Source organism: Chaetura pelagica, unplaced genomic scaffold (assembly GCF_000747805.2).
Source record: "Chaetura pelagica isolate M959 unplaced genomic scaffold, ChaPel_1.0 scaffold356, whole genome shotgun sequence".
NCBI lineage: Eukaryota > Metazoa > Chordata > Aves > Apodiformes > Apodidae > Chaetura > Chaetura pelagica.
The window spans coordinates 4837162-4853995 of NW_009953964.1; the positions used below are offsets into that span (position 1 = coordinate 4837162).

Here is a 16834-nt window from a genome sequence, read left to right on the forward strand (position 1 = left end):
GCGGGGTCTGCGTGCGGGGGAGGGGGCGGCAGCGCCTGGGAGAACCGCCTGCGAGCTACCTGGGGGGCGAAACAACATCAGCCAAAGCCTCTTTCCGCAGCAGAGAGAGAAAAGAGCGAGCTGGGAGGGAAAGCGAACCGGAGCGTGGCGCGGGGAGCTCCTGCCCCGCGCGGGGCCGGGCAGCGGAACGGGGACGGGCCATCCATAAACCACTGACCCGCAGCGGGAGGGCAGGGCAGGGCAGGGCCAGCCCTGGCAGGGGTGGGAGCAGGGCACCATGGTGGGGAGCTTCTGGGTGTCCTCACGGTGCTGTCCCAGGGCATCAGCTGTACCTCGTGGGGAGTTCCACGCCTTGCAGGAGGACACTAAGGGCACTAAGAGATGTCTGCTGCTGGGTGGGGGTGGTCTGTGGCTCTGGCCCCCCTGTGAGGGCCAGAGGACAGATGGGCAACTCTGTCTGCTTCCCTCCCCACTTTCCCTTTTCTGCCCACTTGGTCCCTGTCCCCGTGGGCTCTTCGTGGCCAGCAGCGGGTGGCGGCCCTTACCTGGTGGCCCCCTGCAATCCCTGCAGAAGGGGAACAGGCATCTGGCAAGCCCAGAAGACTCTGGGGGGAGGGAGCGGCGGGCCCTAGGGGGAGTATAAAATAGTCATCTGTAGCGGATGGGTGTGGAAAGGCTTCCAGCAGACACGCTTTGACTCATGATCCTAGGGGGGAGGCAGGGAGGGGACAGGCTCTCTGCAGGGGAGTCATCTTCATGTGGGGGGTAGAGGAAGGTAAGAGAGGAGGGAGAAGAGGGAACGTTGCAAGGATCAGGCAGACTCCAGGCAGCTCTGGGACGTCTGGGTGGTGATAAGGAGAGAGGAGGGTTCAAGCTGCAGGTCCTGTTTATGGATGGCCTCTACCAGGGGTAGATCCTGCTGCCAGCTGGCTCTAGGCGGGCGGCGGAGCGAGGCATGCGGCGCGGGGGGACGGCACATGCGGGCATGCCACGGACACGGCGCTTCCCAGGGCCCGGGGGGCTCCAGAGCCTACCTGGGATGTGGAAATGCTTGGGAGCTTGGTATGAGGTTGGAGTGGAGGACCTCACATCTAACTGGCTATAGTAGGGGGAGCTGCGCCCACTCTCGGTGCCTATGCGGTGCCGAGCAGAAGCAGCCGTGAGTGCCCGAGAGAGAGAACAAGAGGCAGAAAAAAATGGGTGTTAAATGCAGCGGTGTTAGAAGAGCAGGGGGTGACCCACGTAAAGGGGTGACGTGCTGGGCCGTGATGGAGCAGAGGCAGATTTCCTGCATCTCCGGAGGAAGGCGGGATGCAGAGGAAGCCCGGCGTGCGGGGGCTGCCCCGGGGCTGCAGAGCCAAACGCTGACAGGCCCTCGGCGGTGCAGTGTGGGGGAGCTTGGGAAGTGTGGGACCTCCGGACTTACTGACCTCAGGTTCTCCCAGTCGTTCCTCCCGAAGGACAGGAGACACAGCACAGACACGCTCTGCTTCCCCTCAGGGTGTGCCCAGATGTGTGCGTGTGAGCACCCCCTTTACAGTGCTGGCTGGGCACAAGCACTCTCATTCACACCCCTCCCAGATGTACCAAGCCAGCTGAGGGAACTTCACTGGGTCTGTGGGTCCCCTCCCTTCCCAACCCAACCTCCATGGGCCCCAGTGCAGGTCTGAGCCAGGACAAAGCCTCCTCAGCCTCTCTTCACTGCTCCCACAACAATAATCAAGGGAACCAGATGATGCAAACAGCAGTGCTGGTCACTGCCCCAAAGCTTCCTTTTCTGTCAGCCCCCCACAGACCCTCTCAGGCCTCCTGTCTGCTTGACAGAGGAGGGACCACCGAGGTCCCTTGGGAGAGGAGGAAAGAGGGCTCCACTTGGGCATCTGAGCTTATCCCAGCCTGGGGCTGCAGCTGAAATCCTCACCTGAGCGGTAGAAATGATGGGGGGACCTTGGGATGGTGGGGGACATGCCCTGGCGGCTGTAGGTGGGGGAGTCAATGTAGCCAGGGCTGGAGGCTCGTCTCTGCCGAGTGTCAAAGCTCTCGTAGATGTCCTGGGGTTGGGGAAAGGTGTGGAGAAAGTGGGGTTAGAACTGGCAGGATGAGAGACAAAAAGAGTGCTCCACTTGGGCATCTGAGCTTATCCCAGCCTGGGGCTGCAGCTGAAATCCTCACCTGAGCGGTAGAAATGATGGGGGGACCTTGGGATGGTGGGGGACATGCCCTGGCGGCTGTAGGTGGGGGAGTCAATGTAGCCAGGGCTGGAGGCTCGTCTCTGCCGAGTGTCAAAGCTCTCGTAGATGTCCTGGGGTTGGGGAAAGGTGTGGAGAAAGTGGGGTTAGAACTGGCAGGATGAGAGACAAGACAGGTCAGTGCCTTGGTGGCCCTGCTGGGAGGTGTCCCATGGATGAGGGTCCCTGTGCTTGTGGCAGCCTGGGAGGGTGCACGCTCTGTGATGGGACATGCTGGGCAGCATGCACGTCCTCCACACCTGGAGGGTGTCCCCAAGCTGCTCTGCCTCCCCACTACCAAACTGCAGGCAGCAAAGCCCAGGGTTTGGGACCAGGTGACAAGTGTCTGGCTAGAGGCTTTCATGCCCTTGCCTAGAAATAATCTCTTCCCCTGTGCTTATTCCCAGTTACTGGCATCCCCCTCCACTGGGTAGAAGCTGCATCTTGTGTCCACTCTGCAGGGAGGGCTTGCTCACTGCTCTTCTCAGGGCCAGAAGGACAGGACGGGGTCCCCAATCTCCCCCAACCTCAGGACAGCACCCAGGGCAGGAGAACATTCAGCAGAGCCACAGTGATCCCTGGGTAGAGGGATGCCCTATTGCAACAGCAGGTGACAGATCCCACGGTGCCTGGTGAGGGCATTACCTGTGAGTACGGGGAGAGGGTCCCCAGGGACTGGAGGCAGCAGGAGGCAAAGGGGGGGCAGAGAGAGAGAGAGAAAGAGAGAGAGACAGCATATGGTTAAGGGGAGCAGTGACAGACTGGGGTCTCACAGCAGGTTGTTTTCCCCATGTTACAGCCTCATCACAGCTACCAAGCAGTGAGGTGGCACAGCAGGATGCTGGGCAGGGAGCCCCTGGCCAGGTGGGGAGGTGGTGTGAGGATGGCACCTCCTGAATTGGCAGCCTGCATCCCTTCTCCAAGACCTCAACGGAGCAGCTTCAAGGGGGGGGAGGTGGCTGCTGGATCTGTAGTGCTCCACAGTGGGCCATGGCCTTGCTGCCTGCACCATCACTGGCTGGGCTGGAGGAAACCAGGCTTGTGACAAACCTTGGGACTGGAGATATGAGAGGCTGCCACTGGTCAGTACAAAGTCCTCTGTCAGGACCACCTCAGGTCCACCATTTCTGTGTGAGCTGCTCAGACCCACCTCTTCCACAGAATCACTGAAATAATCCAGCAGCCCCAGCCTGCCTGGGAGAGCAGGGCAGAGCAGCCCCATGCCACATGCTGCTTGGGCATCATCTCATCACACACTTGCAAAAGTGCACTGACCAAACCCTCCTCCCCTGGCTGCATGGCCAGCACCCAGCAGGGCAGCCCTGCCACGCTCCAGTGATGCTGTGTTGGGGCTGCATGGCCAGGGGCCAGGCTTTGGGCTGAGCCTGCTGGCTGGCTGCCCCTCCATCCCAGAGGGATGCAGGGATGCTGTGTGCCCTCCTCCTCTCCTGCTGCAGGCTGTGATGGGTGAGCTCCCTGCCACGTTGCTCCCGAAGGTGATGTCTCTTGTGCTGCACTGTCTGCCCCTGCCCGTTGGGTCTGCAGCACAGTGTGAGCAGGGTGCTGCCATCAGCTGATTAGGTCACTGGTTTCTTTCTTACTCTACAGCAGCAGCAGCAAGTCCAGATCAGGCCCTCTTCCCAGTGAAGCCTCCAGGGGAGGTCTTACCCCTGTTGCTCCCTCCTTGCAGTATTCCCATTGGAATGAGCAAACCCCCATGCAGTTTTCCCCACTGCCCCAAGTGGGGCCCAGCTCCCTGTGCAGCCCAGCACTGGGTGTGTTGACTCAGTACCTCCCCATAGCTATATCTCTCCAGCGTCTCATCCGACATGTATCTGTGATAGGGCTCGTAGGAAATGAGGTCAGGACGCTGCACTTCATAGATGGCTTTAATCTTGGGAAGAGCTGCCAGATCTTTGTAATTAAGGATCTCATTATCGACTTTAGCCTAGGGAGAGGGAGAGACAGAGAGGTGGAAAGGCAGAGGAGAGAAGGAAAAGGGCACAGTGTGGAGCCAGCACAGAGCAGACACAGCCCACCATCATTCCAGCAGTAAGAAGAGGTAAGAGGACATGCCCAGGAGACAGCAGTAGGAAGGGGCAGAGGAGCTGGGAGAGTGGGATGTGCCCCTCTGAGTGCTTCTGGGACGTGCCAATGGCACTGGTGGCACAAGATGCTGCTGGGGTGAGGGGGCACAGTGTCTGTGCTGTCCCAAAATGCTGGGCTTGTCCCTGGGGGATGCCTCACACTGCAGAGCAGCATTGGGAACTACTGCCATCCTCCCTGGGGCCAGAGCATCCATCCTGCCTGGCATGGGTGAGGGGCAGAGCTGTACTTACGCAGATGACGCGGTTTGGGGAACCGATGCTGGAACCGGGAGGTGAGATGGAGGTTTCTGATGTCCTTCTGTGCTGTGGAGGCAGAAAAGCAGAGGAGAGATGAGAGCATGACCAGGAGCAACCCCTGAGCAGGCACAGCGCTGGGTGCAGCAAATAAATAATTTGGTTTGGGGCTGGATTTCACTCAAGGTCCAGTTCTTCTACCCTTTTGTTCTGCCCCACCCTGCCCTCCAGCTCTGGCTTCTCTTGGGTCCAAATGCAGTCAGGAGAGTGGCCTGGCAAGACCCAGCAGGCCAGTGTCCCCATGGCCAGCTGGGAGCAGAGGGGGAGCAACAGCTGTGACCTCTCTCTGGCCATGGGCTGGTGCCAGCCAGCACAGGGGGGTAGGTTCCCTCTAACAGCCTCAGCACGGCCACCTGCCATCCTCTGGGCAGCGTGGACAGAGCTCAGGCAAGACCTGAGAACCCACTCCTGACTTGGACACTGCCACAACAGTTCACATCCAGCACGGACTTGGGAGCAACATTACCTGTGACCTGCCACCTCCTGGAGATGTCCCTCACCCTGTTGCCTACCTTGAGCTTCTTCTCTGCTCTGGCTGCCTGCTTGCAGATGGGGTGCCACACTTCGGAGCCTGCAATGCACCAATAGGAAACCGTTTCAGCCAGGTGCGGTTTTAGCCCAGCCCAAGCAGCACTCACACAGCAGCTCCTGCTGGTTAAACAGGGATAACACCGAGCCCGGAACACTCACAGCCAGCAAAGCCACTGAGCTTCACCCAAGTGTGGCCAAGGATGGACGCTGAGCACACTCATCCTGCTGCCCACAACAGGGCGTTGCTGGGACCCCCCCGACTCCAGCTCTCTCACAATTCCCCCTTTGCCACCCATGGGATCACCAGTGACTCAAGAACACAGGAAACATCCATTATTGAGAGAAAGCAAACTCTCCCTCTGTGCTGGGAATAGCTCCCAAGGCAGCTCCAAGCAGGGATGAGCTCCTGCCAAAACCAAACCCAAACATCCCACTGTGCTGAGCTAAAGCCTTGCCCCTCCAGTGCTGCAGAACCTGGACAGGGGGAGTTAGGGGTGTTGGGGAAGGGATGCTGGACCACTCTCCCCTGGGGCTGGGCAGAGCAGGGAGCCAGGCACATTGCAGCCTCTCTCAGCTGGGTGCAGGCCAGGGACACATCCAGATGTGCCAGGCAGTGCTCCCCAGCTGTGCTGGGAGACATGAAGGGAGCAAAAAGCTCCCGATAAAGAACACAGTCTTCTCCAGTTCAGCAGCAGGGAAAGTTTCACAGAGAGAAATGATTGCTGAGTGGCCCAGAAAGAGGGTGCTGGGGAGCAGTGGAGAGGGGTCTGGCATTGCTGGTAGGCATTGCTGACTGGGACTTTGCTGTGCAGACGGATCCTTTGGGCACTGATTGCCATAAGGTCCTGAGCCCCAAGTGCCCCCACAGCCAGCAAACCCTGCACAGCCCCCCTGCTCTGTGCTCCCACATGCGGCAGGGAAGCCCCTCCTTGCTGCAACAGGATTCCTACCTGTGAGATACATCTCTTCGCCTTCCGTGAACATCTGGTGGCAGCGGACACATCTGGCACAGGTAGGGTGATAGTGCTTCCCTCCTGCCTGCAAGGGCGGGCAGAGAAGAGGGGCCCCTGAGCAAGGCAAGCCATGGAGACCTGCCTGCGCCCCTGCAGGACTCTCTGCTGCAGGCAATAAGGAGGTGAATGTGGCAAAACTCCTCAGAGTGGCCTCAGAGACCACTGCAGTGTACAGAGAAAACCAGAGACCACCTCCACTAATGCTTGTGCTGGACTCACAAGCCAAACTAGCATCCTTCTGCCCTCCTGGAGCTGTCCAAGACACAGGACAGCAGAGCCAGGAGGTCCCAAACAAGGGACCCCTACAAACCTCACCCTTAATAAATCGGTTATTTCCAGAGTCCAGGGGTGAGATCCCCCACTCAGCCAAGCAGCCAGGCTTTGCACCAGCTCCTTCCCTCTACAAGTGTGAAAAGAAACAGCAAATTTGGCCCAGGATGTCACAGCAGGGAAGCAGTACATGGAGAAGGGCCCCAAAAGATAAACCAAAACACAGGCTTCCTCCTGCTGTCAGACACTTGCTGGCTACCACTTCCAGCCCCTCTCTCTTAAAGAAACTTTTCTCCTTCTGTGAAGCCCTGCCCAAACTTCAGCACTAGTGACATGCTGCTCCCCAGCTGAGCAGGAGCTGGGCTGCTCCCGGAGCTCTTTGACAGGGATAATAGCTTTAATTGGTAGCTTGTTTCCACTCAAAGTGTCTGCTAGCAGTTCAATTATAGGCTCATTTGCTGGACCGGGACCTGGGAGGCAGGACCTGGCTCTGAGCAGGGGGAATCTGGGCTGCACTGCTAGAGCTGAACCCCAAAGGACATTTTATTCCCATAATAATCCCTAAAGAAGAGGAAGGCTAATTTAAGGTGGCAGAAGGAAGATGAGGCTCTGGCTGACAAAGAGGAGGGTTATGACAGAGGAGGTTGGATCTGGTTTGAAACAGAGGATCAACAGGAAAATTTGCTGTGGGGATAACTAAGAATCTGCCAGTCGATTGCTCATAAAAATCAACCTGGAACTCCATGTCCTTGGGGTGCAGACAGTAGCCAGTGGCTTTTCTCCTCCAGTTCATGCCAAAAGTGAGATGAGTGAGTTTGTACCCTTTCCTATTCCTTTCACTGCAGTGCACCCTAGTCCAGGGAGGGGACATCCCTGTGCCCAAGGCACCTCCTCATGCCAGCTGGAAGCAGCACGACATACCTGTCCCAGCTCAGCCCCGACTTTGATTTCAACAGAGATCTGCAAAACGCTCAACACCCACCACTCCCCCTTGAGGAGCAATTCTCCAAACCGTGCACAAACCCTGTTCCTTTTATATTGGTTATAATTACAGCTCGTAAAAGGCTCATAGATGCTGCGAGGGAAGAGACCTGCTCGTTATCACTTGCAGTCCCTTAAAGACTCATTAATCATCCAAGCCTGGTTGCACAGCTCAGGGTGGCTGGGAAAGCCCAGAGGCTGCTGGGACAGCAACAGAAAGCTCCTTGAGGCCTGAAATTGTTTAAAGGTGCCCTTTCCATTTCACGCTCTGCTGAAGAAAACAATTAAAGCCCCTGGCTTTAGAGATCATTCAATACTCTGAGCAGGCACAAGCTGAGTGGGGAGCATGGGCTGAGCCCTGGCCATGGGGAGGCAAGGGGTGCTCCAATGTCCTTGCCCAGCACAGCCCTTGCCACCCAAACCCTCTGCTTCCCTCAGCTCTGTGTCAGTGCCTGTGAGGAGGTGGCACGTCAGCTCTGCCCGCAGTGCAGCAGCAGGGATTTGACCTCAGGGGACCCTTTGGCTTCACCCTTCTCTGCTCAGACATTTGCTAATCAAGTAGCCCCGTGATGGGCAGCCCCTGGCAGCTGCTGTGGCACTGAGCTCAGGCTCACAGCAGCCAGTGCCGGGACTGCTGCAGAAGCCTGGAGTCAGCAGAAAGCAGAGGCAGCTCCCTGAAGAGAGGGAAGATGCTGGAAGGCTTCTGGCACCTGGGTGTAGCTTCAGGAGAGGCAAGGCTGGGTGCTCTCAGGCCAGCCCAACTGGCAGGAGCGAGAGGGTGACCACTTCTTGGTAGGCTGGAGGTGAAACAGGCTGGAGACCTACACAGCCAGTGCCACTCCAGTCCACAACACCTGAGGTCTGGCTCACTGTGGAGCAGTGGTACCTCTGATTTTGGGATACAGCTTCCTATCATTGCTGTCTGGAAATGGCAGATGTGTGAGTGCCACTGCTGCTCACATTTTCCCTTCCCACCAAGGGAAGGACTAAGGGGTGACTGAGCACACTTTCAGCATCACTGCCTCTCTACACCACCAGAGCCCACTCCCACAGCATCAGCAGGGGGTCTAAAAATCGTAACAGGTTTCATTCTGACATCTTTCTCTCTGCCTACTGAGCCTTTAGTTTATCCTTGGATCAGATTTTCCAGCTTTTTATTCCATCACACAAATTTTGGGGTAGAAACAGTAAGCATGACAGAATAGATGTTGGGAAGGACCAGCCCCGATGGACCTCTCTGTCTCTCCCCAGTAATAACCCCCACTCCCTACACTGGCTGTGCAGCTCCACCACTGCACCAAACAGCCACTTCACCCATGCCCTACTGTGGGATCCCATGGAATCCCTCAGATCCTTGCACACTTTGGTGGCTCAGCCACAGCAGCTCCTGCTGGCCAGCATCCTGGCTCCGAGCAAGGCTCCCTCTGGATTTGGCCATGGACAGGGGACCCCCTGCCCTGCTGGTTGCTATGCTGTGGGGATGGCTGCTCATGGGCAGGGTGCTGCAGCCCCTCACCCAGGCTCTGCAGCGGGCAGCTGTGCTGGATGTGTTTCCAAGGCAACAGGCAGGCTGGCTGCATGGGGATGTGCTCGGAAGGCAGGCTGGGGCAAGCATGGTGGGGATGCTCCAGAGATGGGCATGGCAGTGGCTGGTTAGGGCTGATGTGCCCAGATGTTGGACTCTGGAGGCAACCCAGCATGCACAGCTGTGCTCTGGCTGCTTCTAGAGTTCTGGCACCCCAGCCACCTCTCCAAAGGTCTGCAGTATGATGGTGCTCCTCCCCCCACTCCCAGCTTCCAGAGAAGGTGGTCAGACTGTGTCCACACACCTGCTGCAGGAAGAGCCCTGGCCCGGAGAGACTGCAGGTAGCAGGACAAGGGCACAGGATGATGGAATCCCCACGTCTCCCTGAGGCACCTTGGGGTGGGACAGACAGTCCCTATTACAGACCAGGACAGGGTGGCCGTGGCCCCAGGACTCACCTCCAGGACCCTGCCGCTGATGTACCGGTTGCAGGTCTCGCACTTGATGCCAAACTGGGCATGGTAGTCAGACTCGCAGTACGGGACACCATCCCTTTGGGAGAGGGGGGAGAGGGAGGTGAGTGGTGAGGAGCCAGGCTGGGCACCTCCTCACAGCCACCCTGGCCCCGGGGGCACAGCCCTGCAACGGGAGGCAGGGCCAAGCCTGCCAGTGACACTCACTTGCTGATGTACTCGCCAGTGAGGATGATCCCACACGTTTGGCACTTGAAGCAGCTGACGTGCCACTGCTTCTCCAGGGCCAGGAGGGACTGGCCTTGCTTAATCTCCTCCTTGCAGCCTGCACAGTCTGGGGGACAGGAGAAGGAGGGAACGTGTCAGACCACTACAGAGAACACCCACATCTGCTGGCCCACACTGAGACACCCTGGCCACTTAACCATGCACACTCTTCACACCCAGAAGAAAGCCCTGCCCCAGGGGACTCCCTTTTCTAGGAGATGATGCTGTTCTAAACACCCTGCTCCTAAGACTGCTTCAGCAGTAGCCCCTTGGAGATAATTTCTTCATGGGCAATAATTTCTTTATGGCAATACACCACCTCTGTTTGTTCCCAGCAAAGGATCCAGGGGGAAAGCTTCCTGCTGGAGCTGGGACCTCTGAGGCACTGTGGCACCCAGCCACCACAATACAGAGCCAAGTCTCCTTGCTGGGCAATGAGCTGGAGCCAGGGCAAGTGCGTGGGCTGAGGGGCTGTGGTGTCCTGGCAGGTCCCCGGGGGCTGCCCTCCAGGGCGGGAGCAGTGGGAAGTGTCTGGCAGTGAACGCAGCAGAGGAAGGGCTGTGCTCTCCGGCAGCCGCGTCCGGCCCTGCTGCAGTATTTACGAGACTCCCTTCCTTCCCCACTTCCCCTGGCTCCCGTCAAGGCTGGGAGCAGGAAGCACATGGGCCTCGGACCCCCGACCTTGACTTCTCCTCGTCCTCTTCTCCTCTTGGGCAGCAGGTTTGCCCGGATGGGGCTTCCCCTTACCCCCCTCTCTCCCTGCTGCTGCACCAGGGGGGCAGCAGCACCCTGGGAGCAGGCAGGCTTTTCCACTCATCCCATCTCCAGGCAGCACTGCACCAAGTCCCTGCCTGCTGGACAAAGCTGAGCCAGGATCCATTCCCTGTCTCACACAGGTCCTGCCATTTTTTTTAGTTGCTGCAGGGAGAGCCTCAGCATCCTTCTTTCCAGTCCCTGACACCCTACCTGGGTGGCAGTGCTAGGATGACCTGGGCTGCAAGGGGCACACACGGGCAGCAGGCTGCATCTGGCTGGGAATAAAGCACTGATATTCCAAGGCTCACTGAGCTGCAGCAGCAAGGGCCCCATCTGGCCCCCCCATGGCTCATCCCACTGACGTGGCAGGGTTTGGGCATCATGGTGTGGCACAGCTCCCAGCTCTCCCTGCCTTCTGCCACCTGCCCATGCATCGTGCTGAGACAGCTCCCCTGGGACTTGACAGCAGCAACCATGGGGGACAGTGAAGCATGGACATTCATGCTGCAGTCCCCTCACTCCAGACAGGGGCTGAAGTGAGCCCTGTGTGCAAGAGCTCCATGCCAGGGGGATGCTCTGCCAGCCCTTGAAGCACAGCCCCCATGGGATGCTCAGCAGGGGCCCAGGGCAAAGAGCCATGGGCAAAACTTCATGAGAGGGGAAGGCATGAAAAGAGGGTATCCCAAAGAACAACCTGGGGTCTAAACCAAGGCCAAGTCAACCAAAAAGGGTCTGTCTATTGCTCTTGCCAAGTTTTAGCTTAGGTTCATCAGCACAAATCAGTTAGTGCTTGCAGAGGCAGTGACTAATGGCAGCAGCATTGGCAAAGCTGGGCAAGCAGTCCCAGGCTGTCACTTGGACCTTGATGCAGGTGGACACAAAGCAACATCTGGGCACTGCCTCGGAGCAACCTAGCTTCAAAACCTCCCTGCTGCCCTAGACAGTGCCTGCCAGAGTGGTGACACCCACCCAGGTCACAAATAGGCCAAGGGAGTTTCCGAAACCAGTGGTGACCTGCAATCCCGGGTGGAGCTGCAGGACTACCCTGTTGTTCCTCCTCTGAAACCTCTGTGAATGCCTGTGGCTCCACGTAGTGCTGCACACTGCCCAAAGCTTGTCCTGTCACCCCCTTGAGCACCATCCAGGGGCACGTGTCACCCTCCATGCAGCCATCACATCACTCCAGAGCAGTCAACTTACGGCTGGGCCCATGGATCTTGATGGGTTTGGTGCTGATGAGAGAATGGGAGCAGTTCTGGCAGACACAGTCCTTCCCGCTGAACGTCACCTTGTCTCCAATGGGGAATGGCTTCCTGTGGACAAAGAGAGGTGGGGAGGCATGAGCCGCTTGCTGCCCTTCTTGCAGTACTTGTGGCTGCCCATCACCTCCTTCTCCAAGGGCCAGCAGGACCCATGGTGCCCGGGAGCAGAGGGGCTCCAGGAAAGGGCTAAAAAGGGAGGCAGCCAGTGTGCTGGGGCAGGAGGACTGAGGCATTAAGGCAGGTCTCCAGGCTGAAAAGGGAAGGGTCAGAGCCATTTTGTTGCACTAGGATAATGAAGAGGAGGTGCCTGCTGTGGTGTTGAGCAGGGAATGAGGGGCTGAGGGTTAATGAGCAGTCCTCTGCACAGCAAGGGTGGCCACACACCCTTGGTGATGGGTTCAGCTCACCTGCAGGTGCTGCAGACAAAGCACTTGGGGTGGTAGGTCCTCCCGAGGGCGGAGATGACCTCTCCGGTGATGAAGTCCCCGCAGCTGTCACAGCGGGTCCCATAGAGCTGCTGGTAGTCGTGGGTGCAGATGTACTCCTGGTTCTTAAAGAAGAAGCCGGACTGGGCCAGGTCACAGCCGCACACTGCAGGGACACGCACCCGTCACGGGGCCGCGGGCAGGTCCGGCCCCGGGGCTCAGCCGGGATCCGAAGCCACTTCTGCCCAGCAGGTATCTGGGAGGGGTTCCCTGCCCAGCAGGTATCTGGGAGGGGTTCCCTGCCCTTCCCCAGCACCACAAGAGGTCAGTGTTGGGCCGCGGCGGGTGCAGGGCGGGCTGCCCCGACGGGCAGGGCTGGGCAGCGCCGGAAGGAAGCCCTGCAGACCCTCACTGGGCACAAACAGCCCGGGAGGGGCCGTGCCAGCACCTCCTGCACCCACGGCAACGGGATGGGGCTCGGCCCCTCCATTTGACACTCACATAGTGTCAGGAAGCCAAGAGCAAGACTGCAAAGAGCTGGGCACGCCCTAGGGACAGCTGGGGAGAGGTCTTCTCCACACCCTGGGGCCTTGGCCACCTACATGACGAGCTATCTCCACTCCCTGCCCTAAACACGAAGCTGTGTCCTAATGGGAACAGGTACTGGGACACTGTTGTTGGTGTTCTCGCTGCTTGTTTTTCCACAGATATCCAGCCCAACCTTGCTTCCTTCCCTGCTGTGGGAACCGTGGGTGGTGCACAGCCCATCAGATGAATCCAAGGAGATGTGGCAAGCCCTGGCCCTCAGCATAATTTCCCTCTTCCAACTTCTCCATCCACAGATAGGTCTCAAGTGCATCAGACTCCGGAAAGCACCTCGGGAGTGGCACAGGGACCAGGTCTTTGGGCCGTTGCATGATGCCCAGCCCCTGTCCACCGAGGTGATAAGGTAGAAGGGAGGACTTAAAAAACAAGTGAGCACCCACTGGCACAGCCCATCCTTGGTCTCTGCTTCACCCTGCATCCCCAAGCACCCCCCTGTCCTGTCCTTGCACGTCCCACCCCCACCCCTGGGCCAGCCCACGCAGCCACATTCCCCCACTGGCTGCAGGGCCCCCAGAGGCAGAGATGCAGCTCCTCTCCCACGGACCATCCCCTGGCAGAGCTGCACCCTCTAGCTGTGGGCAGACAGCACCTGCTGCTCTCCAAAACAGCCTGCCAGCACTTCCTTGTCAGTGACAAAGAACACGCCACCAGCTCTGGGACAGCATCAGGAAGAAACAGCAAGAAAAACCAGGGCAGGTCTGGGCCCCGTTTCCTGAGGGACCCCGGAGCACAACCCCAGGGGCTGCAGCAGCCGGGCCGGGCTCCCGGGGACACGGCGGGGCAGCCACGGGCTGGCGTGGGAGCAGCCAGGCGAGGTGGCAGGGGAGCTGCGAGGAAAGGTGAGACAGGAGGGTTTCCTCTCATTATTTATTCCCTTTCATTTGGAAATCAGGCAGCGAGCCCTGCCAGGCTCTCCCTGCCGGCTCCTGCCCCCTTGGAAGCCAAGGCTGCCTGAGCCCTTTGTCTGGATGCGCAGCTCCCGCCCAACCCCGCACGTCGGGGCTGGGAAGGGGCAGGGGGCTGGGCAGGGGGCTGGGCCCGCTGCCCCACACGTGTAGTCGAACCCCGAGAGCAACCCGGGGCCCACACCCCCCTCCAGAGATGTGGGGCTGCCCACGCCGTGAGGACCAGGGTTGGTGTCAGCCCAGGGGGGAATCTCCTCCAGCCAAACCCTCTGTTCCCAGCGGAGGAGCAGCAAAGTACGGCCAAGGGGACAGGGATTTATGCCCTGCTTAGCACAAGGTGCTGGGAGCTTTGAAGACGAGAGATCTTTAAAAAGCCCTGGGAACAGGATGCTTTACAACCTACAAAAGCAGCCACTGGCCTGACTGCTTTAATAAATGCTTAAGGACAATTCAGCACTAGATCTGGGCCAGTGGCTTTTACAGCCCTGCAGATCTCTTGTGCTCAGGGAGGATTTGAGCAGCTTCTCTACTTCTGCCAGCCCCCAGGGGCCAGGGAGCCCCAGAGGCATCCCATGGCACCTTGGTGGCATCCCACACATGGGTGGCAGTGATCCATCAGCAACCCCCAGCCCTGTCAGGAGCCACTTCAGGTGTCTCCCCCACCTTGCTGCCTCTCAGTCAGGCTGGCAACACCTCCTCTTCTTGATTTGGGGGCAGGCAGGCAGCTGAAGGAAAGAGTACCCTCCCCCCCCCCCCCAACACCCGGGGGGGGGGGTGTGTTTGGGACCAGCACAGCTTGAGGGTAGTGAGGGTGCCCAGGTCTCTGCCATCCCTGGCATCAAGCAGGGGCATTGCCTGCACCATGCCAGCCCTGTGCCATTACCTCCCTGCCTGCACCACCCCGGGGGTGTGACCACATTCCAGTGGGCCAGATAGCTCTGTCCCCAACCTTTTGCCTTCCAGACTGCAACCTGGCCACCAGCTCTTCAGGCAGCGCTGTCCTACCTTGGCAGGTGAAGCAGCGGATGTGGAAGTGGTTGCTCTGGACACGAACCACCTCTCCCTTGCAGGTGTCCCCGCAGCGGTAACACTGGATGACAGTGGAGCTGCTCCCAGGAGTGTAGGGGTTTTGCTGATAGGGAACTGCTGGCCGATAGGAGGGAGGGAAAAGCAAGAGAGGGAAATGATCTGTTAGCATTTGGGACACAGCCAGACATCATGGCACTGACCTCAGCCGGGGAGCTGGAGAAGAGCCCTCCAGCCACTGTGACACAGAAGCTGGACATCAGGACATTGCTAATGGCAAAGAACAGCTGAGACCCTGCTGGTGCCCAGTGACTCTGAGCTGGATGCCTGCCCGTGCCTGGATTTGGGATTTCCTTCTCCCCACAAAAGAGCCATTACCCATGTCTGGCTCATAGACCTGCAGTCCTAAGTGCTGTGCAGTGCAAGTGCCTGGGCACTGCTTCCTACCCCTGCATGGGCAACCAGGTCACCTGCACCATCACCCCAAAGCCACACAGAGCTCCCCAGATGCTCTCCTATTTCCTAAGCAGGTGCAGAAGGACAACACAGGGACCAGCTACCTACTGGCTTGGCTCTGCTCAGCCCTCAGGCAGCCCTGGCTCACTGCTGACCAGCTCAGAGACACTCCAGCGAGCAAGGATTTGGCAGCAGCATGGGAAGGAACTGTTGTTTTCTGGAGCTTCCACTTGTTTGGTTAGGAACTGGATGAAGAAGTAATTTTTCAAGGAGCTTTCAAACATCACAGCAATTGAGTGTTTGGGACTCTCACCTCCTCGGTGAGGAGCAGCATCCCAGCCCTGCTGCTCCTTCCGGAGCGGCACCACGGCACGTGCAGGCTCTGTGCTGAGCTGGGGAGGGCAACACGGGCAAGATCCAACCTTCTCCTGCTGCAGACCATCTTGGTACTTACCTGCATTCCTCATCCCCCTCCAGCAGCTCTGCAGATCACCACAAAGGGTTGATGCTCTGCAGCCTTGCCCCCATGCTCCACGGGAGGAATGGTACAGAGCAGGGGATCTTTCAACTGTCCCAGCACAGTCCCCAAAAGCACACAGAAAACATTTTAAAGAGCAGCTCCTGTTTTCCCTGCCCCACCTGCAGATACATGGGCTTCTGGTAGAAGCTGGCTGACATCAAGCTAACAGCCACAGGCAGAGGCCAAGCAGCAAAGGACTTGTTTGTTGTAGGATTTCAGAGAGAGCATTGCAATTTGGGCAACTTGAGCAGTGAACATTTCAATGGACCAGAGACTTTCTGACCCAGCGCTGAACTGCATTCCCAGGAACAAGAGAAGCAGCTGATTGAAACCTGGTATGTGAACTCCCACCAGAGCAGGGAGGAAAGGACACAGGACAGAGGAGATCACTCATCAGAGAGGCTCCTCGTTCACTGTGGGACAGATCATGTGACAGAACAGAAACAGCCCATTATCAGCTTCAAAAGCAAAGCAAAGGAAGTAAAAATGACATTGAAACTGCCTCACAGTAGAGCCCCATCCTATACACCAAGTGCCCAGAGACACACTATGGGTGTGCCACACTGCCCACCACTGGGAGAATGGCCTGACCCTCCCTGACTGCTGCTCCATCCCCTGGGGACTGGACCTGCCTTGCCAAGTCTGACCCAGGACTGCAAGGAAAGCTGAGGGCCTTTCCTGTGAGTGCCTCCCAGCCCCCCTTGCAAAGCTCAGGCTCCAGCCTTGACATCAACTTCCAACAGTTGCTAGGACTTCCCTCCTGATCATTCTCTTGCAGGCCAAGAGCTTTCAAAGATCTAAATCACCTTCAGGTCCCAAAGACAATGACGGACACTTGTAAAGGGAACAGGGTACCCCACCCATGCTTTTGCAGGGAGGCACAAGCCCTGGGAAGAGGAGTCCAGGACCTCCTGCAGCAGCTCTTACTGCTGGCAGGCATGCACAAACTCTGCAGCAGCCCAGGGAGACCCAGGCCTGACCCCAACAGGATGTCCCAAGGTTGGAATATGTGGGGGATCTCTTCTGTAGGGGCATCCAGCAGAGCAAGAGTTACAGCACTGAAACTTCCACCCACACACCCCAAAGCTCGCACCCTCGCTGGAGAACAAAGCAGGAGCCAAGCCCTGGGACACAGCCATGGCAATCCACAAAGCTTGGAGAGAAAAGCAGGAGGGAGGTGGGGTGAAA

General features: G+C 58.3%; 1 protein-coding gene across 1 annotated transcript in view; it reads right to left on the bottom strand.

The window, feature by feature from the left end:
* ABLIM3 (actin binding LIM protein family, member 3) overlaps positions 1-15593 on the bottom strand; it is a 22806-nt gene extending 7213 nt beyond the window's left edge. Inside the window, exons 1-13 of the mRNA XM_010002069.1 lie at positions 15581-15593; positions 14650-14787; positions 12116-12299; positions 11647-11759; positions 9631-9757; positions 9409-9502; positions 6112-6199; positions 5143-5201; positions 4568-4639; positions 4021-4176; positions 2874-2903; positions 2173-2302; positions 999-1133 (exon numbers count right to left, since the gene is read on the bottom strand). Of these exons, the coding sequence (XP_010000371.1) occupies positions 999-1133; positions 2173-2302; positions 2874-2903; positions 4021-4176; positions 4568-4639; positions 5143-5201; positions 6112-6199; positions 9409-9502; positions 9631-9757; positions 11647-11759; positions 12116-12299; positions 14650-14787; positions 15581-15593 (1339 nt within the window). The remainder of the gene's footprint in view (positions 1-998; positions 1134-2172; positions 2303-2873; positions 2904-4020; positions 4177-4567; positions 4640-5142; positions 5202-6111; positions 6200-9408; positions 9503-9630; positions 9758-11646; positions 11760-12115; positions 12300-14649; positions 14788-15580) is intronic.
* Between the last annotated feature and the right edge of the window lie 1241 nt (positions 15594-16834).